The sequence below is a fragment of the Sceloporus occidentalis genome, unplaced genomic scaffold (assembly GCF_023333645.1).
Source record: "Sceloporus occidentalis isolate IW3139 unplaced genomic scaffold, rSceOcc1.0.p SCAF_171, whole genome shotgun sequence".
NCBI classification, from domain to species: domain Eukaryota; kingdom Metazoa; phylum Chordata; class Lepidosauria; order Squamata; family Phrynosomatidae; genus Sceloporus; species Sceloporus occidentalis.
The window spans coordinates 595,970-620,473 of NW_028317151.1; the positions used below are offsets into that span (position 1 = coordinate 595,970).

At 39.5% G+C, this 24,504-nt stretch overlaps 1 protein-coding gene across 1 annotated transcript in view; it reads right to left on the bottom strand.

Annotated features, from left to right (window-relative positions):
- The window catches only part of LOC149279317 (inactive rhomboid protein 1-like), a 466,620-nt gene that overhangs the window by 382,833 nt on the left and 59,283 nt on the right, over positions 1-24,504 (bottom strand). Inside the window, exons 3-6 of the mRNA XM_089501319.1 lie at positions 20,294-20,507; positions 19,703-19,909; positions 4,969-5,091; positions 1,614-1,780 (exon numbers count right to left, since the gene is read on the bottom strand). Coding sequence (XP_089357445.1) covers positions 1,614-1,780; positions 4,969-5,091; positions 19,703-19,909; positions 20,294-20,507 — 711 coding nt within the window. The remainder of the gene's footprint in view (positions 1-1,613; positions 1,781-4,968; positions 5,092-19,702; positions 19,910-20,293; positions 20,508-24,504) is intronic.

Genomic DNA, 24,504 nt, shown 5'->3' on the forward strand with positions numbered 1-24,504 from the left:
AACGCATTGAGGATTTGTACACTTTTATAAGACTTTTTTATTGGGACTACTTTGGATATGTTATATATATCTATTTTAGATCAATTTTGTAAATGATTAATTATGTATATTTATTGATCTATGTATTTGTCCCATACATAATGTAATCAGTATTTAAAGGAAACTTTTTTAAAGGGCATGTCCCAGAATATATTTCTTGGAATAGATGAATCCCTGTGAAAATTCCTTCCCTGATTTCCAGTCCTGCACAGCAAGACTTTAATAAGAGCATTTGCGCTTTCATATAAAAGCCTCTCTGAACAGCATGGGAAGAGTTAAAATCCACTTTGAAGTGACTATACTTCCAGCCTTCATCTGCTGTACACACATACAGAATACAACATCAACTGTGGATGAATCAGAAGCTGTGAGGATCATAAAAGCGATTTGTGACTGAAGGCTTGCCAGCACACTATCTCAGTGTGCTCATCTTAGTGTAAGTGCAATCTTATGTACATTATTTACTATATGTGAAGATACCACACCATTTGGTTCCTGTTTTTTCCTTTGTATTTCTTTTTATTTTTTTCCCTTTTCTGTTTTCTGTTTTGTTTACACGAGTGCCCCTAGGTGGATACAATACACAATTATTCCATGATCACTTGTCAATTACATTTAAGGTCACTAATTATTGATCAGTCTCACTAAAAGGTTCACTAAACTGAAAAGGCTTTGAGCTTTCAGTGAATATATAGTTGATAGGGGGTTATTTTGTTGTTTAGGTGTAACTGTAAAAAAGTAGAAATCTCTTTACATTACATACGTGCTCAGGAGAAATGTGAAATTATTTTATTCTGTTGTTCTTATTCTATTTCAGGAACCCAATGTGAAGCATCTATCCCAAAATGTGCATGGCATGTGAAAAGGTAGAACAAAAACCTCAAACTCCTGTGTTCCCATTAGATGTGTGGTTTCCCTGGGCCACCTAGAATTGTAACTATGTGTCTTTGAAATCTTCAAGGGGTGTGCTCCTAGGTAATATATAGTTTTATGAAGTTAAAATGATATTTGGGGCCGCTACTGTGTCTCAATTGAGACATGGGCCCAGTAAAGTGATCTGTTGATATTCAAAGTTTAAAAACTAAAATGCGCATGTTCAGTTTTGACTCCACATTGTCTGAGAAACATGACTTGTGGGGTGTTGCTGTACTCAAAGTAGGGGGTGTTAAAAATGGAAAAAAATTTAAATTCTACAGGTTGATGCTAAAATGGTTAAATCAAAGTGTTAAAATGCCCCTAGTAAACTACTTTGGGATGTCAACTTTTGTTACTTTTGTTTAGCAGTTTTTCTTTTTCTGGCCATGCCAAACTAAATGAAGATACCAGGCATATGAGGTGTTTCCAAAAACAAATATCTAATACTGGTTATATTTTTATAGGGAAACGTGAAAAATCTTGTCTCAACCTTTTTAGATATTTTTCATACTTAATGACGGTTTTATATATATATATATATATATATATATATATATATATATATATACATGGATAAGGCCCAGTAAAATAGTAATATCCGCTGCACTGCAGAAAAACAGGCCAACCAAATGTTTATAATTTTATAAATAACCACCTACAGCATTAAATGACTTTTTTCAAGTTCACTTTTATCCAAGGCACTTCCAGTTTTTTCTTCTACATCTTCAGATTTTGCACATTGATTAGTCTCCTGGATTGCAGCTTCAGATGGAGATTCAAACACTTCATCTGGATAACTTGACAGGTCTTCGTGAAGTGCTCCTTCCTATGTACAATACCAAGCAAGCACATTTTATATTTGCAATGTATAAAAATATAGGAACCTCAGTGCTAATTTTATTTAAGAACCAAGAATAACAGGACTAACAAAGTAATCAAATACTTAAAATGTATGTACACAGAGGTTTTCTTTTCTGTTAGGACACTTTCTAAACACGTTTAACATCATGGTCAAGGGGTTAAATTAACCAATTGTTTACCTGTTAAATAAGTGTTTCATGTTCAAATTAGTGGAGGATAAAACTACAAAAACCTGTCTTGATCTGGGGATAACTAACAATATAGACATTTTATCAAATCTTCAAGTAAGGGGACATTTGAGAAACAGTGACCATAATAATGTGCCACTTGGGATTCTTGCACAAAATTAAGCTAGTAAAGGCTTAGAGAAGATTAGTGGAATGTCTTCAATGTAACATTTATAAGTTACAAAAATACTTTTTTCATAACAATAGGGACCATAAGCAAAGTCACAATGAGGAAGCTGAGAGCAAATATAAAGCAAAGTTTAAGAAGGCAAATCACATAATTAAATATAATAAAGCACGAAATAGGTGATAAAACCTTATGTGAAAAAATGAAGAAACACCAGTGAGTGTGCACAACAGAACAGTAAGTGTAGTGTAAAATAAATATATAAAAAAAACAACATTACTGTATCAATGTAACAGGTCCTCCACAGCGTAGATCAATAGAGGGATATCTCAGTCGAAATAGAGCAAAAAGCAACAGGGAAATATAATATAGTGTATATAGTTCAATATGTAGTTATTATAAATAACTAGGCCCCCCCTGAGCCCACTAACACACGTAGTAAGTTATTCAGGGTGGCTCAGCATTTGCATTCAATCTTCTCCTTAGAACAGACCCAAAGCATCTTGATCTTTATCAAGAAGTGCCATGCTAATAGACTCCTACCCAAAAAGACTGATTGCTGTAATAAAATCAAAAGGTGCTTCAACAAAGTATTAGTTTATGGGTGTGCACACTTATGCAAACAGGTTATTGTGAGTTTTCTTTTCCCCCCTCAAAGATTTCAGTTCGCTTTGCAATTGAATTGTTCACGTTATAGGTCACATTACAAGAGGAAAAAGTTCTGACATGATTTATCTTTGTCTCATTCTTTAACATCACAAGAACCTGGCCTTTTTTTAATATAAATTTTATTCATATCTGATTGAATCCATTACAAACGAATACAGACTTACATACATATAATACAAACAAATTTGACAAACATTTAAAATTCCCTTAATTCGATGGCTATTATCACTATGGTCGTGATCGTATATTACCAGCATCACCAGGATTTATATATTTCTTAAATAATATTGATATTCTAAATAATCGTTTCATTTAGGGTGCCTATGTCTTCCTATTATCAATCTAATTTGCCCTGTTGTAATTGCTCCAAAACCTATATTTTTCCTTATTAAAAATTGATTGGGTTACAATTCCCTTTTCCATTTTACATTGATAGATTAATTGTGATTTGACTTTAGTCCAACTAATACCTTCAGGCGTTTTCCAGTTCCTTGTAATTTCTATTTTAATTGCTGTTAATAAATGGAGAAGAAACCGTAAATCATTGTTATTTGTATTAGGGAGGTTTAAATGCAGCAGAGCCTGATCCGGAGTCAATCTCCATTCTTGCCCAAAAATCATTTGCATACGAGATGATATAGTCTCCCAAAAGTTGTTAATAGGAGTACAACTCCACCAAATGTGTACCGTATATTCCGGCGTATAAGACGACCCCAACTTTTCCAGTTAAAATATAGAGTTTGGGCTATACTCGCCGTATAAGACTACCCCTCTACCCAGTATACAACAACCAGCCAATCACGGCAAGCGATGTACCTTACCGGTGATTGGCTGGTTGTTATACAGACATATATATACATACACTGCCCTTACACACACACACACACATATATATATATATATATATATATATATATATATATATATATATATATATATATATATATATATCTACACATACTAACATACGCCTGTCCATACATTCACATTTATACACTGCTCTCACCACACACCCCTGCCTTTACACACACACACACACACATATATATATACACGGTATATATATATATATATATATACACCGTATTTGCTAGATTATAAGACGACCCTGATTATAAGAAGACCCCCCAAATCTGAATATTAATTTAGGAAAAAAAAGAAAAAGCCTGAATATAAGACGACCCTATAGGAAAAAAGTTTTACCAGTAAATGTTAATTCATCTAAACAATTTTTTTTAATAAAAGCTATGATTGAGAAAAATATTTTGGTTTTATTTCCTTCTATTTTCCAACCTGCGCCCCAGTTATGCACATCTGCCCCAGAAATGCCTTATACCCCCTATATGCCACTGTGCCCCATGATATGCCTTTTAACCCTATATGCCACTGTGCCCCATGATATGCCTTTTGACCCCTATATGTCACTCTGGCATTAAGGGGGTTGAAAGGCATATTATGGGGCAGAGTGGCATATAGGGTGGTTTAAGGCATTTCAGGAGGCAGAGTGGCGTATAGAGAGTTAAAAAGGCATTTCTGCCCCCATTTAACACTACCCCCGCCCCGCAAACTTACCGGTGCTTCTGACTCCCCTGTCATGCAGCCAGGGCAGCGTGTAGATGTCTACACGAAGGAGGTGTGGCTAACAGCGGGGGTTGTCTGCGTCCATCGCGCAGACCTTCCCCGACTGTCAGAGAGAATTCCCCGATGTGCGATGGACGCAGACAACCCCCGCTGCTAGCCACACCTCCTTCCAGCTGCAGCGTAAGTTGTCTACGCGAATCGCATCTACACACTGCCTCGGCTGCACACCGGGTAAGTGGGGTGGAGGGGGGGGGTGAGACAGGAGGATCCAGATCTATTTGAGGTCTGATTATAAGACGACCCCGATTATAAGACGAGGGGTATTTTTCAGAGCATTTGCTCTGAAAAAAACCTTGTCTTATAATCGAGCAAATACGGTATATATATATATATATATATATATATATATATATATTTAAATATATATATGTATGCACAATTGTGTTCAGGATTGTTCTGTGGTAGAACAACTACCTTATGCCAAATGTTCATCAAGATGATCTCAAGTAGAAAAATGCATGTCAGATCAAATCAAAATACACATCTTACCCTTGCAAAGAATGAAGTATCCAATTCATCTTGAAAATCTATTGTATCTTCTTCCAGAAAACTATCTGGGGTGAAGCTCCTTCTTTGAACTTGCCGTAAATTACTTTGCTTTGCAGAACGACCCTAAAAAATGAAAGGATAATTCTTGAAAGCTTGTCTTTTAAATGTTATGTTTGTCCAATAAAAAAGGTATCACCGCATACTGCGATGTTTTTTTTTTACATCGTGTCTACTGGACTAATACGGCTAAACCCATATGTATATATATATATATTTATTATTATTTATTTTCTTTTTTTCATAACCGAGCGCACCCAAGGTGCTTGTTTCAATACCACTGAATCAGATTTTAATCAGAATTTTTAGATTTTAGATTAGATTTTTAATTGGGATCCATACATAGAGAAAGGGGGTTAAAACTGAAGTACTGCTTAATTCCCCATGGGTAAGGTGGCCACTTCTCCACTTTAGTTTTAGTCCACACTGTCTGGATTTCACAAAAGGAAGCCCTGGAGATGCAATGGCAGCATGACAGGGCTAGGCAGACCAAGCAAGGAGTTAAAGTTTCTGCTGAGGTGGGGGCATATATGTGAGCAGGGCCGGCCCGACAATGGAGCCGAGTGGGGCAACCGCTCCAGGCGGCACTTTTGAAGGGGCGGCACTTTGCCACCCCAAGCCCTTTGGGAGAGAGAAAGGGGCGGCGAGTGGTTTTCGCTTACCAAGCTGTCAGTATCCGATCGGCGCCCCTCTCTCCTCTGCGGCGAGTTTCCCTGTCCGGTCTCGGTGCCGGCTTGTAATGCTGAGTGCCGGAAGATTACCTCACTTCCGGCACTTAGCATTACAAGCCGGCACCGAGACCGAACAGGAAGACTCGCCGCAGGATTGCTGAAAGGTAAGTACAAGGGGGGGTAAGGGTAGATAATAGGGAGGGAGAGGAAGGGTAGATAATGGGGGGGCGGCAGGGACGGAGGGAGAGGAAGGGTAGATAAGGGGGGAGGCGGCATTTTAAAATTCGCCCCAGGCGGCATTTTGCCTTGGGCCGGCCCTGTATGTGAGTGCTTTAAATTCGACATAGGGAAAAGTGATGACTCTAAGAAAGAGGAGGATGAGAAGTGTAGGTATTGCCCGACAGCTAGAACCTTCTCCAACTGGCTTCAGGCCTTCAACTTTAGACAGCGTAATTAAGGAACTTTGTTCTGGGTTGCTTTATCTAGCTTTGCAAACAGATTCCACTTAGGGTCGCTTGTGTTATCCGGCCATGAAAAAAATCAAAAACACAAAAAAACGTGATAGTGTAGAAAAAAAACACACCACTATTAACCAAAAATTCTCTCAATGCACTCACAAAGTAAATGTGGTATTCAGAACTGAACTCCTTAGGGTCTGTATGCAGGTTCACATATAAAAAAGCACAGAACAGAAGGAAAAAACATGGGATGGTATCTTCTCTTCAAGGAGATAATAGAAGGTGGTGGATGCACTTACACTTAGATGAACATATTGGGTATGTATGTCATTCGGACGTATCTCCAGGGGTGGTTGCTGTCTGATGTATGTCCACAGCTTCACGATCAGGTCCCTCGGTCACTGCTGTGTCTCCGGTATTTCCGAGTGAAATGTGATGTATTTGAATTTGTATAAAGTGCCCGTGTGATCTAAATCACCAATCTTATTTCATCCAAAATGTAATTTATTGTGGGACATAGCCCTATATATATATATATATTGCAGGGAACTCTTAATACATGATTCCAAATAAATAAATAAATATTCTGTAATGAATAAATAAATACTTAAAATCTGTGAAGAGTATATAAATAAAAATAAAATCCAGTCTATTAAAAAGTCAGTATATACTGGTACAAGTTTCCTCTATGCGTTCCGCCAGCTCAGCTTCCTCAGGAGAATACATCTTCTTGTTGTCTATTTCTCTCTTTTATGTGTTTGGCGCAATCTCCCGTCTTTCCTCTCAGCTGTTCTGACGTACGTCCCTCCTCCTAACGGAATGATGTCCGGGTCTCCTCCTCCTGACGGAATGACGTTCAGGTCTCCTCCTAACTGAATGATGTCCGGATCGCCCCCTTCCTGTGCATCGTCATGCAGGGTACAAACCACCCTGTAATTGCGTGAAACTTCACTGGGAGGCTTGTGTATGATCGCCAATGTATAGATAGGTTACCGGACATATTGAGTATTTTTGAAGAGAAGAACAGAGGAGAATGGCATACCACAGGCTGTTAAGATACAGATATAGATAAAGGTCAGGATAAAAAATAATAAAAATAACTAAACCTCAAAAATAAAACCCTACACTCTAAGCTAAAATCTTTATTATAGTTATTTATAAGGGGTTATTACTAGAAAGGTAAGTATAGATAGTTACAAGGTGTTCGAGGTGGTAGGTAGGTGTCAGGAATGAACATTTTGACATTGGTAAGGCCATATCAAGAGGGCCATTACTACTAACTGTTTAGGGTTGCATGGTGGTCTGTCAACATGGGAACAGACAAAACAGTGGATGTGTGTGTTTCAATTGGTCTGTTAATTCACTTAAACTATAAGCCCTCCTATTTAGACAAAGGCTAAAATATGAAGTTCCATATTTAGACCTCCTTTTTTGAAGGTTTTCAGTTTGAATATCCACTAGGTTTGGAGAGATTTTCAATACTGTTCCTCCCTCTCCAGTTTGGAGGGACCCAGTCTATACCTATTACTTTAAGGGTTTCAAAAGTAAAACGAGCACATGAATTACAGTGTCTATGGACACTATGTTTCCTATTTCTGTTCCTTATGTTTCCCAGGTGTTCAAGTATTCTCTCCTTCGTGGGTCTAATTGTTCTACCTACATATTGTAGGCCATAACCACATTCCAATAGGTAGACCACATTTTTTATGTACACTGGGGGAAAGGATCTGTCTAAGTGACCTCACCTTCTTAAATATGATCTGGGGTTTGCCGGGAAGTACGGTTCCTAAAATCTCATCGTTCCTAAGAATGTGCCAATGTTTCTCTAGGATATGTGTAATTTTATTAGTTTGTGTATTATATTTAGGGAAGAAAGAAAAACTAAAATCCTTCTTCCCCTGTTCCTTTGTGTCCCTCTTTCTTCCTTCCAATAATTGTTCTCTATTTATTTTTTCAACCTGTTGAAGGCTGCTGTCTAACCTCTCGACGGGATAGTTCTTTTTTGTTTAATTTCCGTGGCTTTTATTTCGAAATCCTCACTCTTGGAACAGTTTCTCCTTACTCTCATTAACTATCCCTTTGGCATGTTGTTTAACCATAGGGAGTGGTGGCAACTTGTATACTCTATGTAACCATTTTTATCCGTCGGCTTGGTGTAATTTCTGGAACAGATGGTGTTATTCTGAAAGAAAAGTTCTACATCTAGAAACTCTATCTTTTCTTCTTGGATATTGGGGTGAACTTAAGGTTAAATGGGTTGGTGTTGATATATTGTATAAATGTGTCAGGTTTATAGTGGACAGGGATAGCTCTGTTATGACGAACATTTTTGTCAAAGTATGGCCATCCGTCCTTGTATGCCTTGGGACCACAAAGAACTGTTTCTAAATGAATGTTCCAAATGCAACAACAGCCACCCCCTTGTTGTTTCAGGAGTTCCACAAAACCTACCGAGTCTGGAATGAAAAGAGAGTCCACCAGTGAGCATTCAAAGGATGGAACAGGGGGATGCTAGGTTACTGCTAAAAGGTTTCATCAATGGTTTTCGGATTCTGTTTCAGAAGGTGGATGGAGTTAGAGTTTTTAAGAATCTTTGGTTTGCTTTGGAGAATCCTGCTATAGTTCAGGAGAAGTTGGATAAGGAGGCTGCCTTGGGACGGATGGCTGGTCCCTTTTCTGTTATGCCTTTTTCCAATCTGAGGGTATCCCACTTGGGTGTGGTTCCAAAGAAGTGGCGTGGTGCATCGGTCAATCACGGTATTCCCCCCCTGTCCGTGCAGGGTGTCCTACACCTCTTTCGACAATGCATTGGGTTAGGAAATTTGGCGTGGGTGCCTTGTTTGCCAAGGTGGACATGGAGGAAGGATTTTGGCCGCTCCCTTTTCATCAGTCATGTTTTAACATGTTGGGATGTTTTCAGAATGGGGCCTTTTACATTGACAAATGCCTCCACGTGGGCTCTCCAATTTCTTGTTTTTTGTTTGAAACGTTCAGTTAATTTTTTGAGTGGGTTGTCACTACAGAGTCCGGGATCCCATCCTTATTGCATTTTATTTTTTGTGCACTGGCCCCCAGTCTATCAAATCCCTGTTTTGTTCTTTCAGCCACGCTGAAATCCAGAGCTGCTGATTTAGGGGTTCTCTTGGCCCCCGGCACGACCAAAGGTCTTTTCACGGTTTTTAAGTTTTTGGGTATTGAGACTGATATTGAGACGATGCAGTTTAGGTTGCATGAGGATAAGCTTCATGACCTGCGGGAACAGGTGGTGCTGGAACGGAGCTCTAAAAAAGTCACTTTGCGCATTCTTCAGTCATTACTGGGTAAGTTAAAATTTGCCTGCAAGGTTATGCCCATGGGACGGATATTCTGCTGGCATTTGTCTGGCGACATGCAGTGTAAAAGCTCCTCATCTTTTTGTTCGGATTACTAGTAGTCATAGGATGGAGGTCTGGGACAGATTTTTGGGTTCTTATAATGGTCCGTCTTTATGGCTAGGTGCCCTCGAGCTTCATATTGGGGTGTTTGAGTAGAATGTATGTGTGGAAAAAATGTACAGAAAAAAACTATGGCAAAATTTGACAAAGGCTGGCGGTAAAATGTATGCATGGAAAGAGTTAAAATAACAGCATTTGAAATAACCCGGGGTGTCTAGTTTTCAAAAATATGATTTGATGGGGTAAATTGAACTGGTTGGCTTCAAAGGTGTCCTAAATAACACGTGGGGCAGAATGACCACATGTCACAATTTCAATTTGAAAAATGCACAAAATTTGAAATGTAGCCTTTCAGCCCTCAACAAACCCATGCATGGGTGGTATCACTGTACTCAGGAGATGTTGCTGAACACATAATGGGGTGTTTGTCAGTGACATATACCAGGAGCAGTAAAATCATACCTGAAGTCAAATGTGTGTAAAAAAAACAACAAACTTTGATAAAAGCTGGTGGTAGAATTGGTGCATAGAAAGAGTTAAAATCCCAGCATTTGAAATAAGTGGTTAAGTACTGCAATTTCTGTGACTTGACCAAGTGCATTAAGGTTCGGCAGACTCTGAACCCTTTGAAGGGTTATAGGAAAGTTAAGGTATCAGTTGACAAGCACTCGCCTGTCTCCTTGCCATTTCTGTTTGTTGTTAACCTCACGAAATCAAGCTTTTTGTCTGGCTTTCTCTTGGGCATTATTTGGGTGTTTTAAGGATTGAGAAGTTAGTTAAACCCCTAATCATAAGGGGTTTGCAGCTGCAAGATGTCAGTTTACATTTAATCCAAGCAAAAATGGTCACACAGATTGATACAAAAATAATGTTAAGAAGACATACACAAATCACAATATAAAACAGTATAAAGAAACAAGGATAAAACAGAGAAAACATATACTTCTAAAGCGGTAAAATAATCTATGAGAATCTCCAGATGTTATGTCCCTTGTCAGAATGATGATCCAGGTAATTGAAAGTTTTATTCTCAGGTTACCTCTTATAGGAATCTCTTTCTGTCTCTAGGAGACCACCCATTTCGTGTCAAGTGGGGAGGGGAAAGGCACTTTACTCCCAATGAGATCTCTAAACCACTTTGTGACAGAGGCTGATAATTTTTTTGTACCCTTCATAACAATAGCCATATTAACATTTCAGCAGTGCTTGTGCTTATCTGTAATTTTCTTCTCTGATTTATTGAACCCACACAGATAGATTATTTTGATCATATTGTCTAATTTACTATAAAAAAATAAATATATATATATATATATATATATATATATATAAAAAACATGTTGAAAAAGTGAAAAAAGCACCTTTTCTCACTTTTGTTCTTACAATCTTTTACTTATCCACAAAAGCTACTCAAAAAACCTGCTAAACAGATTCTACTATTACCCAATGTTTTTAGCCCCCCCCTGTTTTTTCAAGTACAAGTAGCATATTGCTATTTCAAAATGTCATATTTTTCCAAAACTGCTCATTATACCCCACATGCCATTTAAGAAATCTTTGAAGCCGGTCAGTTTAATTTACCCACGTTAAATCATATATTTTAGAAAAATAGACACCGTTCCTGGTATATGTCCCTGTCAAACAACACCTCAATGTGTTCAGTAACACCTCCAGAATACAGTGATATTCCCATGCATGGGTTTGTTATTTGGGAGCTAAAAGGCCACCTTTGTAAGGTGTGGATTTTTTGGCATTTGGACATCTGGTCAGTCATGGTTGAATGCCCTGGATAGGCCCTCCGTGAACTCATTGATCTGACAGTTGGTGCCAATATCTTGTGAGTGGCAGCAATGACTTTCACTGATGGGGCTTGCGATTGCTCTTCGGTGCAATCATAAGGCGATTAGGGTAGGGGGGTTGTGTTGCTAAATGCCTTGAAGCTGATTGCTTCCTAAGCTCTATTTTAGCTGGCCGTCGCCACCATTGTTTAGGGGGCTTTCCTCCCATGATCCACAGCTAGTCTCACTTGTGAGGCTTCCATGGATGTATTTGACAGCAGCCCGTATATGTATGGGGTTTGTCATGAAGGGGTTAAGCTATGACCTCTTGTACTAGCATTAAACTTCTTTGCAATAAAACATTTAAAAACCTACAGGTGTCAAAGTATGTAGGTTTCTAAATCATTTTAGAACATCTTATCTTCTTCTGAACTATATAATGTGACAGAGAACAGGGCATTGTGGTGGATATCATGTACATTTCCCACAAAATACTGCAGTGCAATGTATTCGATAACCCCAGGGAGAATGTTTTGTTACCAGCAAAGTAATGGTAATGTTGTAGTTATGTTTGGGTCCCTGGGGTGGAGCATTTGGAGAGAAGGGAGGGCCAGTGCTCCACTCCACAGTTTACTTGCAGCAGGTGATGCAGCCAGTCCAGGAGTTCTGGTTCAGAGATTTACTCACCTGTTACCAATGAGCAGCAGGGGGCTGCTACAAAAAGGAGCCCTGTAAGTTAGTCAGGTGAGAAACATACAAGCAGTGAGTGAGACTGCATTTTCTCCTAAACAAATCTGCTGAACGGTTCCTAAACGAAAAAGGTCTGTGCTAAATGTTTTTTGTTGGTAGCGGGTAAGCCGTCCAACGATAGTTAGTTTTTGTTTGTCAGTAAGTGCTCAGAGAGCAAGGCTTTTCTTTTTGTTTGTTTTATTTATGTTTGTTTACAGACCTTTTAATAAAAAGGACTACAATTCTAAAAATAATTCAGCCTTATGTGGTATTTCAAACCTTAAGACTGTGTGGTTACATGATCCCAGCTCACATATGGTGGAGAATGCAGGCACCACATTGATAGTCTGGAAAAGGAAACAATACCACAAAACATAAGCATGGAGGATGTTATTAAGGCTTTACTACAAGCAGCAGCCACACAGCAACAAGCTACAACTGCCCAGCAACAAGCTACAACTGTCCAGCAAGAAAATATTACAGTCTTGCAGCAACTGGTGCTTGCACAGAAAGAGGAGCAACAAAATGTTACTCGTGCCATGCAGCAGGAGATCCAGGGCTTATCTGAGAGGCTGGCCAGGTATACTGCAGAAGTGCCACATAATTCTAAGACTCTGGGAGTGAGTAACTATTTGCAAAAGATGGTGGCTACAGATGATGTAGAGGCTTACCTGATGGCTTTTGAAAGGACAGCTGAAAGAGAACATTGGCCTGAATCTGAATGGGCAAGCCTTTTAGCACCGTTCCTGAGTGGAGAGCCTCAAAAGGCATATTATGATTTGGAGCCTGCAGAAGCCTGTGACTACGGTAAGCTGAAAGCAGAAATTTTGGCCCGCCTGGGAGTCACGATAGCTGTTCGGGCCCAGAGATTTCACTCCTGGACTTAGAATCAAGACAAAGCGGTACGGTCACAAATGTTTGACTTAATACATCTGGCCAGGAAATGGTTACAGCCAGAGGTTAACTCATCTAGCCACATCGTGGAACAGCTTGTGATGGACCGGTTCCTGAGAGGATTGCCTGTTTCCCTAAGGCGGTGGGTCAGCCAGAGTGATCCTAAAACTGCTGATGAACTAGTTGCCTTGGTGGAACGGTATGTGACAGCTGGAGAATTTTTGCAACTCCCTAACCAGGAGAGACTTAGGACCCCGAAGATCCAGAGTCCCAGTAAATTGGGTAAGACTGATCCAGGGAAAAGGGGGTCTCGGGAGGAGCAGATGGGGTTTTACAACCCTAGGGACACTACAGCAAAAGGCAGGAATTTTGTGAGGCTGGAAGAGACCACACCATCCTCAAGAATAATGCCTAATTATACAATTAAGTGTTTTCAGTGCAAAGAATATGGACATATTGCAAAAGGCTGTCCTGAGAATGTTGTTGCAATGGAATGTAATGTTGGCGATCAGTGGGGTGCTTATTCACTTTTCTCTCGCTCCGTATATACTGTCACACAAAATGAGTGTCTGAAGGGCCATCCCTGGTGTACTTTAAAGGTAGAGGGAAAAGAAGTAAATGCTTTACTAGATTCGGGGAGTATGGTTACACTTCTAGACCAGAGTCTGTTAAAAAACACTCCAATAGATGACTCCCAGAATCTAGAGGTTGCCTGTATACATGGGGACATACACCAGTACCCCACTGCTGAGGTGATTATTGAAATGCAAAGTGGTACTGTAAATCATAGAGTTGGTCTAGTCAACGGATTAGTCCATGAAATGATAGTTGGCAGGGATTTTCCTTATTTTTTGACTTTATGGACAACTGCTGAAACGGTTAACTCAGTACCAGTAGAGGGCGCTGTTAGTGACTTTCCCTTTTCAGATTTATTGGGGGATGACTTGGACAGAGAAGCTGCTGCTAGGAACAAGCCTTTAACCCCTATTGAAACCCTAGTGGGGAGTAACACTGAGCAGAGTGAGGCAGGTCCTTCTAATATCACGGAGCCTGATGTAGAATTGACTGACCTAGAAGGTAACCTGGGTAACTTCAGAGCTGCACAGTGGGAGGACCCCACTTTATCAGGGGTAAGAAACCAGATCACTATGAGGAATGGGACCCCTGTTAATCCTGGAAAAACCCTGACTTATCCATATTTTGAGGTAGACAATGATTTACTGTATAGAGTTGAGAAATTAGAGGCGGTTAAACAACTATTGGTACCCCAGGCATACCGACACACAGTATTAAATCTTGCACACAGCCATATTCTCGGAGGGCACCTAGGGGTTGAAAAAACAAAAGAGAGAATCCTCAGGAGGTTTTATTGGCCAGGTGTAATGGCGTCAATTACAAATTATTGTTCCTCCTGTCCTGATTGCCAGTTAACTGCCCCTTTTACAGCGTACCGTAGTCCATTAGTGCCCTTACCTATTATAGAGGTTCCATTTGAACGCATTGCTATGGACTTTGTGGGCCCTCTTGTAAAATCTGCCAGAGGACACCAGTACATATTGGTAATAGTAGACTATGCTACGCGTTACCCTGAAGCAATACCTATGCGTACAACTTCAGCAAAAGCTATTGCTAAGGAACTAATGTCCATGTTCAGCCGGGTTGGGATTCCCAAGGAAATACTGACAGACCAGGGAACTCCATTCATGTCCCGAGTTACAAAAGAATTATGTAATCTCCTTCGTATAAAGCAATTGAAAACCTCGGTATATCACCCACAAACGGATGGTTTGGTGGAAAGATTCAATAAAACCCTAAAGTCTATGCTTAAAAAAGCCATTGATAAAGATGGGAAAAACTGGGACTGCCTTTTGCCTTATTTAATGTTTGCTATTAGAGAAGTCCCTCAAGCCTCTACTGGGTTTTCTCCTTTTGAACTCTTGTATGGTAGACACCCTAGGGGATTGCTAGATATAGCCAAAGAGACTTGGGAACATGAGTCTACACCACACAAGAGCATCATAGAGCATGTAAATCAGATGCAGGAACGGATGACAGCCATTATGCCCATTGTTAGAGAACACATGAAGAATGCTCAACAACGTCAGCAGACTAGCTACAATAAAAATGCCAGAGTCCGCACGTTTAAACCAGGAGATAGAGTGCTAGTTTTGGTTCCTACTGTAGAAAACAAATTCCTAGCAACGTGGCATGGACCTTATGAAGTCATTGAGAAAGTGGGAGTAGTGAATTATAAAGTAAGACAGCCTGGAAGACGAAAGGAGGTACAAATTTACCACGTGAATCTACTTAAGCCATGGAAAGAAAGAGAAGTGCTTGTGACCATAGAAGCATCAAACCTCCCTCCAAAGGATAATGACCCTGACGTCATTATATCTGAAACCCTGACTATACATCAGAAGAGGGAGGTAAAAGACTTTATTAGATTAAATAAAGATGTTTTCTCCACAGTTCCAGGGAGAACTGCTGTAATAAAGCATGATATTGTCACTGAACCGGGGAAAAGGATCCATCTTAAGCCGTATAGAATACCAGAAGCTCGTAGAGAAGCAATCAAAGCAGAGGTGAAGAAAATGTTGGACCTTGGGGTAATCGAAGAATCCCAAAGTGACTGGTGTAGCCCAATTGTGCTTGTACCAAAGCCTGATGGTACAATCAGATTTTGCAATGATTACCGGAAACGTAACACAATATCCAAGTTTGATGCATATCCCATGCCGAGGGTTGACGAACTTGTGGAAAGACTTGGGAAAGCCCGGTATCTCACCACTCTGGATCTAACCAAAGGCTATTGGCAAGTGCCCCTCACAGAGCGGGCAAAGGAAATTACTGCTTTTTCTACTCCAGATGGACTTTTTCAATATAAAGTGTTACCTTTTGGTTTACATGGGGCTCCAGCAACATTTCAAAGAATGATGGACCGAATCCTAAAACCACATACCCTTTACGCAGCGGCTTACTTGGATGATGTGGTTATACACAGTGAAGATTGGGAGTCTCACTTACCAAAAGTGCAGGCCGTCCTTAATTCCATACGAAATGCTGGCCTGACGGCAAACCCTAGTAAGTGTACTATTGGCCTAGAGGAGGCTAAGTATCTAGGGTATTCCATTGGGAGAGGGTTAGTCAAGCCACAACTTGCTAAAATTGAAGCCATACGGAATTGGCCACGGCCATTGACTAAGAAACAGGTCAGAACATTCCTTGGTCTTATTGGCTATTACAGGAGATTTATTTCGAACTTTGCAACTATAGCTGGTCCCTTAACTGATCTCACAAAAGCTAAAGCCCCTGTCATGGTGAAGTGGTCCCCTGAAGCTGAACAAGCATTTCAAAGTCTCAAGGAAGCTATTTGCATTCAACCTGTACTGGTCACACCAAATTTCTCAAAGGAATTCATCCTACAAACCGATGCATCTGATGTAGGATTGGGAGCAGTGCTTTCCCAGATAACTCAAGATGAAGGTCACCCAATCTTGTACCTAAGTAGGAAACTTCAACCCAGAGAAAAGAAGTATTCCATAGTGGAGAAGGAATGTTTAGCTATTAAATGGGCCGTTGAAACTCTGAAATACTATTTGTTGGGCAGAAGGTTTAAGCTAGTGACCGATCACGCACCACTAACTTGGATGAGTCAAAACAAGGAGAAAAATAGCAGAGTTACACGTTGGTTCCTTAGTTTACAACCCTATCATTTCTCGTTAGAGCACAGGGCAGGCTCTAAACAGGGTAATGCTGATGGTCTTTCACGTAAACATTCACTTATGACCGTGGTCGCTCACCCCACAAGGTTTGAGCTGGGGGGGAGGATGTGTGACAGGGAACAGGGCATTGTGGTGGATAACATGTACATTTCCCACAAAATACTGCAGTGCAATGTATTCGATAACCCCAGGGAGAATGTTTTGTTACCAGCAAAGTAATGGTAATGTTGTAGTTATGTTTGGGTCCCTGGGGTGGAGCATTTGGAGAGAAGGGAGGGCCAGTGCTCCACTCCACAGTTTACTTGCAGCAGGTGATGCAGCCAGTCCAGGAGTTCTGGTTCAGAGATTTACTCACCTGTTACCAATGAGCAGCAGGGGGCTGCTACAAAAAGGAGCCCTGTAAGTTAGTCAGGTGAGAAACATACAAGCAGTGAGTGAGACTGCATTTTCTCCTAAACAAATCTGCTGAACGGTTCCTAAACGAAAAAGGTCTGTGCTAAATGTTTTTTGTTGGTAGCGGGTAAGCCGTCCAACGATAGTTAGTTTTTGTTTGTCAGTAAGTGCTCAGAGAGCAAGGCTTTTCTTTTTGTTTGTTTTATTTATGTTTGTTTACAGACCTTTTAATAAAAAGGACTACAATTCTAAAAATAATTCAGCCTTATGTGGTATTTCAAACCTTAAGACTGTGTGGTTACATGATCCCAGCTCACAATAAACATAGGCCCCATGTCATTGACCCCAACGGAGTCACTCACAGGAGTACCCGCTAACGGCAGGTACCTGGTCCTGTGCTGCTCCTTCTGCCTCCTCCTCTGTTGCCTCTCGAAAGGATAGTACTATGCGTGCGCCCTCAACTAACTTTATTTGTTTTTTCGAGTGGAGGTGACGAGAAAGCGCCCGCATGACATTACGCATGGGGCGGGGCTTCCACAAGCGGCAAGTTTAAAACCCAGCACTGAGTATCACTCAGTTATTGTGCTTGATTGAGCTCCTCTCTGCGTGCAGTTTATTTTGATTGGTCTTGTTGTCAGCAACAAGACCAATCAAAATGGCTATTGTTATTCGGACTTTGCTGTCTTCTGTGATCCTGACCCTGGTAATCCTTATTTGGACTTTGCTGTCTTCTGTGATCCTGACCCTGGCTATACTTTATGATCTTCGTTACTTCTGGAGAAAGGTTAATATGCTGTCCTGCTATTAGTCTTCGCTCTAGCTGTTGCTGTCCTGCATACCGGACTCCTTATCCTCCTAAAACCTCACAATCCCGTAAACCATGCACAATTTCAATAGTCAATTTGTTTCCTGCTATACAGTCATATCTACATTCAAGAAGAGGTACTTTAAATCGACTTCTGAGGTCTGGCCAGTGATTTGTGAATTGCCACAGCCAACTCAGATGGCCTCTTGGGAAATGATCCATTGGCCTTCTTGCATTTCGTGTTTGTTTTTTTTGCAGCATTGCCTTCTATCAGGAACCGGGCAAGCACATCAGGTAGGAGCCCAGTAGCAGGGGATACTTGGGGGCCTGTCTGTACCCCACAATGCCTCATAGCTGAGGGATGATACAGACAGGTGCAAAGAAAGACACTAGAGGCAAAATACTAGGAAATAGTCTATATTGAGGACACTGACAGGACAGGAAGCCCACTGGCAGGGCTGAAGGCAGGAACAATACAGGGTCAGGTACAGGGCCAGAGCAAAGCAGTCCTCACACGTTACCGGGACAGGTTACACACAAGATCTGACATAAATAGGACAGGACACAAGACAGAACAACAGAGTACAGGGCTGACAAGACTACACAGGAACAAACAGGACTAGCCTAGGACTATAAGATAACAATTGGAGATTCCATCACATCATATGGCCATAGTATGCTTAGCTAACCACTACGCCAAAGTACTCCAATATACGGCGGGTCGTAACGCTAAACTCTGCCTACAGAAGTACTAAACAAACTAAACATTGAATCTAAACACATATCAAAGAGACATACCTGTAGACTGCAGACTGAGACAAAACGTATAAAGGAAACAGAAGCTGAAGCCAAGAGCAGGGCTAGAATCAAAGAATCAGAAGATCAGGACAGAGCATAAAGAAATCCAGGAATGGATTGTAGCGAAACAAGGAAAAACCAGAGATATGCAGCTCCGCAGCCTGGATGGGGCATGACACCTTCCCACGTTTAAGATGCTTTGGAGGAGTTTATAATAAAAAATAATGAAATCTTCAGCTAAAAGTATGCAATGTTATAGCTGTCATGGACCTCCAGCCTCCTCCCTATAAAGTCTGGGCCCTTTGTGTAAAGTGAGTACAAGGGATCCTTTGGGAGTACTTCTACCCCCTTGTACAGAGTGCCACATTTTCCACAGACTCTAAAGACTGTGGAGCTCAAACAAAGATTAGGACACCTGCATTTTGGGAGGAGGTTTTATGTGTGGTGTGTTACTCTCCATTGGGAGAGGACTTACAGGACAGAGACCTCCACGGCCAGTATTTGCACCATGATCTAATATCCAGCCGGTTTCAGCCAGTAGTCACGGAGCCACTTGTGTTTTCCATCTTAGAAACAGACTACAATAGCGACCCCTACCGGACTGTGTTGGGCTGAGTGCAAATACTGAGCAGTGTGCAAAGGATAGTTTGGTAGAGAACTCTATGTAAATTCCCCCTTGTAATGTTGAAATACTGGTGTGTTTTCAATAAAACTCAGTCCTGTTTTCACCTTAACATTGTTTCTGTCTGATGCTTGGGGTGGGCTGCTGTAATAACTCACTGTTCTTTTCAGGACAGTACAAGCACTGAATACGCTAAGCTACAGCTAGCTAAAGCTCCAATACAGCTCCTGTGGCAGTACCCAGTTATTTATATTTAAATGTTAACCAAGAAAAATATTTGCATCTCTTACAATACACAAAAATGTGTTCAGCAATATAATTGCAAATCTAACCCTATGCAGACTATAAACGTAAGTATTACCATGTACTTTACCTTTACAAGTGCTGCTGCTGCTCGGAAACTCATTTTGGCCACTGATTCCCTTTTCCGTCTCCTTGGAAATCTGTTAAATCCAGATCTTGAACTGGTAAATGAACACAGAGATATTCCTCCAGGAGTAATTGGTGTATGTGGCATGCTACAGCCATCATTCTCTTCTACAACGCGGAAAGCACGTCCCCTTGCCAATGGATCTATAATCTGAAAAAATGGTAATGGTAATATGATTGCAACCAGTTGTGTAATTATACTATCAGTTTCTAAATACAATAATATAATAATGGTACAATGGGATATTCTAAATTCTAAAGGATTATTACATTTTAAAATCCCCAACCTCTAACACATATCTAATAATTGTTTTACAGTATATGAAGTAAAAATTGTTTGTACACTGAGCTATTATGATGAAAACATCATCCTTATTTTGAGAATCAAACAATAACAATTGTTATATTAACAATACTACGTATTAATATTTGTACATGAAAATATTCCGTGTATACTATGTATAGAAACCCATTTATGATTTTGAGAATTCTGGCATCTATCTAAGGACAAAAGATAATTTTTACAACACACTACCTTTTGCATATTGAAATGAGTTGGTCCCATATAAAGAAGTGGAGGAGTTTCTGTGCTAGTCAAAGATATATTGTCTTGGCTTGGAAAGTCCATTTCTCTTATAACCTGAGGTTTTAACTTTCCATATCTCTGGCTGCAATGCAGTAGGCTTTTTCTTTGCCATTTCTGGGTAGCATCACCGTCTTTACTTACTCCAAACCACTCTGCAGTGCTCCTAGAACACAGAATGTGAACAAATAACTATATGCCACCTTAAAACTGCCCTTATAGTATAAAGTATAATACAGTGTTTGTCTTTAATTCTTGTAAGGATTATACAAATCAGGTTTTATTATCAAACAGAAATTCAAACACACTGCACTCCATACACTGCAAACATTCCAGAGCTAGGTTTTGGGACAGTATCAGGTCAATTGCATACTTGCATAACCCCTTTATTACAAAAGATATTTTACACCTTAAAGACTTTTTTTTAATTTAAGCTTTTCGATTGTCGAAACACAATTTACTGTAGTTTTAAAATAACTTTTATAAAAGTGGCATAATTGTGTTTCAGCAAATTACATCCCCAGCTTTTCCACTCAAAGTAGACAACTACTGATACAGTGGCATTAAAACGTAAATTAATCCTTTGGAATTACCAGCATTTCTGTATAAATATGTCTTAAAATATGATGTGATCTTCATCTAAATTACCATAAAGAACAAACAGCTGTTTAAAGTAACAAAACAAAAACTGTCTGCGCTTCTTACCCTAATAAAGTTGGCAACTTATTAAATAATTAAATAAATAACAGCACTGACCTGAAAGTCCAGGGTGGTTCCACGTCAAATGCTGTGGTAAAAACTGTGGTAAAACTGCTACAGAACGTACAGAAAGTGGGCTGATGATGATCAGATCACTCCTGGCCAATAGGAGTGATCTCATCATTATGGCAGCCCCTGGATGACCCTGTCCTAGAAAGAGAGAGGGGTCATCTAGTGTAATTATGAAACCCCCCCCCCAAATTATTAATAAAAATACATAATTTTTACCTGATCACTTGTCAGTGACATTTTAAGTCAATGATTATTGATCGGTCTCCCTGATCGATGTCAGTGGCCTAAACTTGTCACTTACATGTGATCTGATAAAAAATATATTTTAAAAAAATTTAAAGTTTTGACTCCACAATATCTGAGAAACATGACTTATCTATGCATGTGGGGTATCGCTGTACTTGGGGGGTCTTACTGAACACAAACCAAGACCTATTTTGTTCTTTCACATATCCACTCATAAAAATAAGTGGATGTAAAAAAAGTGTTTTTGGAAGGCGCCGGCGTGGAATCAGCTGCATGGGACAGGCCAATCTAACCAGATTCCTTGAGCTGTCTAGTTTTTGGAAATATACAGTTTTAGGGGGTTAAAATGAAATATGAGACGTCGACCGTGTCTCAGATGAGACCTTGACCCAGTAAACTTATCTGTCAGAATTCCATGTTTGAAAAATGTAACAGTGCCAAAGAGACATGCATATTCCTGTACTCGGAGGGTGTTTCTAACTACAAATCACAAGTTGTTTTAATAATTTCATGTACCCAGGGGGGAAAAAATACTGAAATACTGTGTTTGGATAGAATGGGTTTGTTAAAAATGAAAAAAATGAACTTTTACTGCAATGTTTAGGACAGACTAGCACTAAAATGGTTAAATCAAAAGTGTTAAAATGCCCCAAGTAAAATACTTTGGCATGTCATCTTTCAAAAAAATATATACTTTTTTTTTTTAGCAGTTTTTCTTTTTCTTGCCACTATTGGGGCACAACTCCCAGCATACCACATTTAAAAAAAATCTTGTTTAGAAACAGCGATGCACGTCATTCACATTTAACCCTGTAAGTGCCAAAATAAATGAAAATACCACGCATATGAGGTGTTTCCAAAAATAGGATGAATACCTAAATGCACTTTTGGAAGTTTTTTCCCATTTGCACTGATTATATATAGTTTTTATAGTTGAAACTGTGAAAATATTTCCTTTTTTCCCTAATTTCCCACACAATTTTAGACATTTTTCATACTAAATGATGGTTTATATATATAATTATTATTTCAAAAGAAAGCCCTACTTGTGCTGAAAAAACCCAACAAATGATTTGTGTGGGTGCACTAATTGAGAAAGAGAGAAATTACAGTTGAAGAAAGACATAGCAAAAACGCTCTGATCGTTTAGCGCAAACATGTAAAAAAAAAAAACGGTCCTGAAGGGGTTATAGCTGCAAAGGGGGGACCAACTACATATTAATGTCTATGTATTTAGAATGCAATGTCTTTTTTAAATGTTTTTGTAATTGTAAGTCTGCCTAATACATTTTTTTCTTTTTTAATTAACCCCTTCAATCCCAGGGGTTTTTGGTACCTCAAAGCCCAGAGCAATTTTGCCATTTTTGGGGTATGTTGGTTTAGCAATTATTCTCTGTTCCTGTGAATAGTGTACCCATGTAAACTATGAATTGTTTTTTCAAGGAGAGATAGAGCTTTCGTTTGATACCATAGTTGGATGATTAGCTGAAAATTTAGAATGAGAAATTTAGTAAAAACTAGCGAAGATTAGAAAAATAAACTATTTTTTTTTTACATTTTCCCTCTGAATCCTCACAAAATTAGGTAAAGTGATGGAAAATACCCTCCAAGTTTATCAATTCAGGTGTCCTGATTTCAGAAATACCTAATTTATAAAGATTTTCCATACTTTCCCAGCACCAGGGAGCATACTATAAGGTGTACAATTTTGTATAATTTTTATGCCTATGGCTTAACGGGTTTGGGGGTTGTGAACGGGGGCAGAAGGGTTATACTAGCTAGATGTTATGCTAGGGCAATGGAATGTAAGGTTTTTTTAAGTTTTTTTATTAGCTTTTTTTATATATATTTTTTTAATTTTTTTTATTTTAATTTTTATACATTTTTTTTTATTTTTTATATTTTTTTTTTACACAGTAATGGTAAGAGGTCCTCCTAGGGACCTCCTGAACATGCCAGTGATGTCACAGTGACATCACAGCTCACATTATAATTTTAAGTATTATTTATATTATTATTTTAATGATTTATTTAATATTATTTTTAAATCACTAACCATTTTTGGGTTTTTTTCAGCTTTTCACTTACAGGACGGGAGGTTTCTCACTCCCCTCCCCGCGATCCCCCTGCACCGATCACACTGTGATCGTAGCGTCTCTGTGGAGGATATCCTGTCCTCCGATGACCTTCCGGGTTGCGTCACTGCTGAAGGGAATGCCCGATTGCGCGTTTGCAACTGTGCGATCGCGTGATCGGGCAGTTTACAGTGTAACAGCTTACCGGCTTTCATGCCGGAAGCTGTTACAGGCGATCCGACAGCACAAAGCCGGCAAAGCCGGCTTCTGCTGTCAGTGGGGAGCCTGGTCTCCCGTGCAGCGGCAGGGATGTGTCCCTGACGCTGCACGAAGGGCTGGACGTACCGGGACGTCCATAGGGGTTTCTTTGTGGGCGTTTTTTGGACGTCCCGGTACGTCTATAGGGGAACGAAGGGGTTAATTATTTGATATTATAACAATGACAATAAATAAAGACATAGACATAAAATACAAACACGATTCCTTTCAAAGATTGACAATAACTAATAGGATAATTATTATTAATATTATGAAAATAAACAAAACTAGGCGACAAAGCTGGAAGAGATAAAGCAGTACGCTCTATAAAGATGTGAATGAGGCTTGTGAGAAGGAGAAAGATCATATATTGCAATATGCATCCAGAGCTCTCACAGGCCTTTAGGGACTCATCTACCTAGTCCAAGATTCTTGTCATAGCAATTCTTTTTTCCATTTGACATACATATTTCATCTGTTTTATTTCTTGCCATAAAGGAGCATTGGCCTGTCACCACAGTCTAACAAGTTTTTTTTAGAGCTATTAAGAGTTGTATTATTAAAATATCGTTTGTAAATTAAAATGGAATAAATGGGTTTTATCTTAATCCCAAATAGCAAAAACATATATAAGACATATATAAAACATATAAGATCCCAAATAGGTTTTAATTTTGTACAGCCCACCATATATGTAGAAGGGGCCCATTTGCTTGTTCACAGCACCAGCATAAATTAGTATTAACAGGGTTCATTTTAAACAAAATCTTAGGGCTCAAATACCATCTAAACATTAATTTAATTTGTAATTCC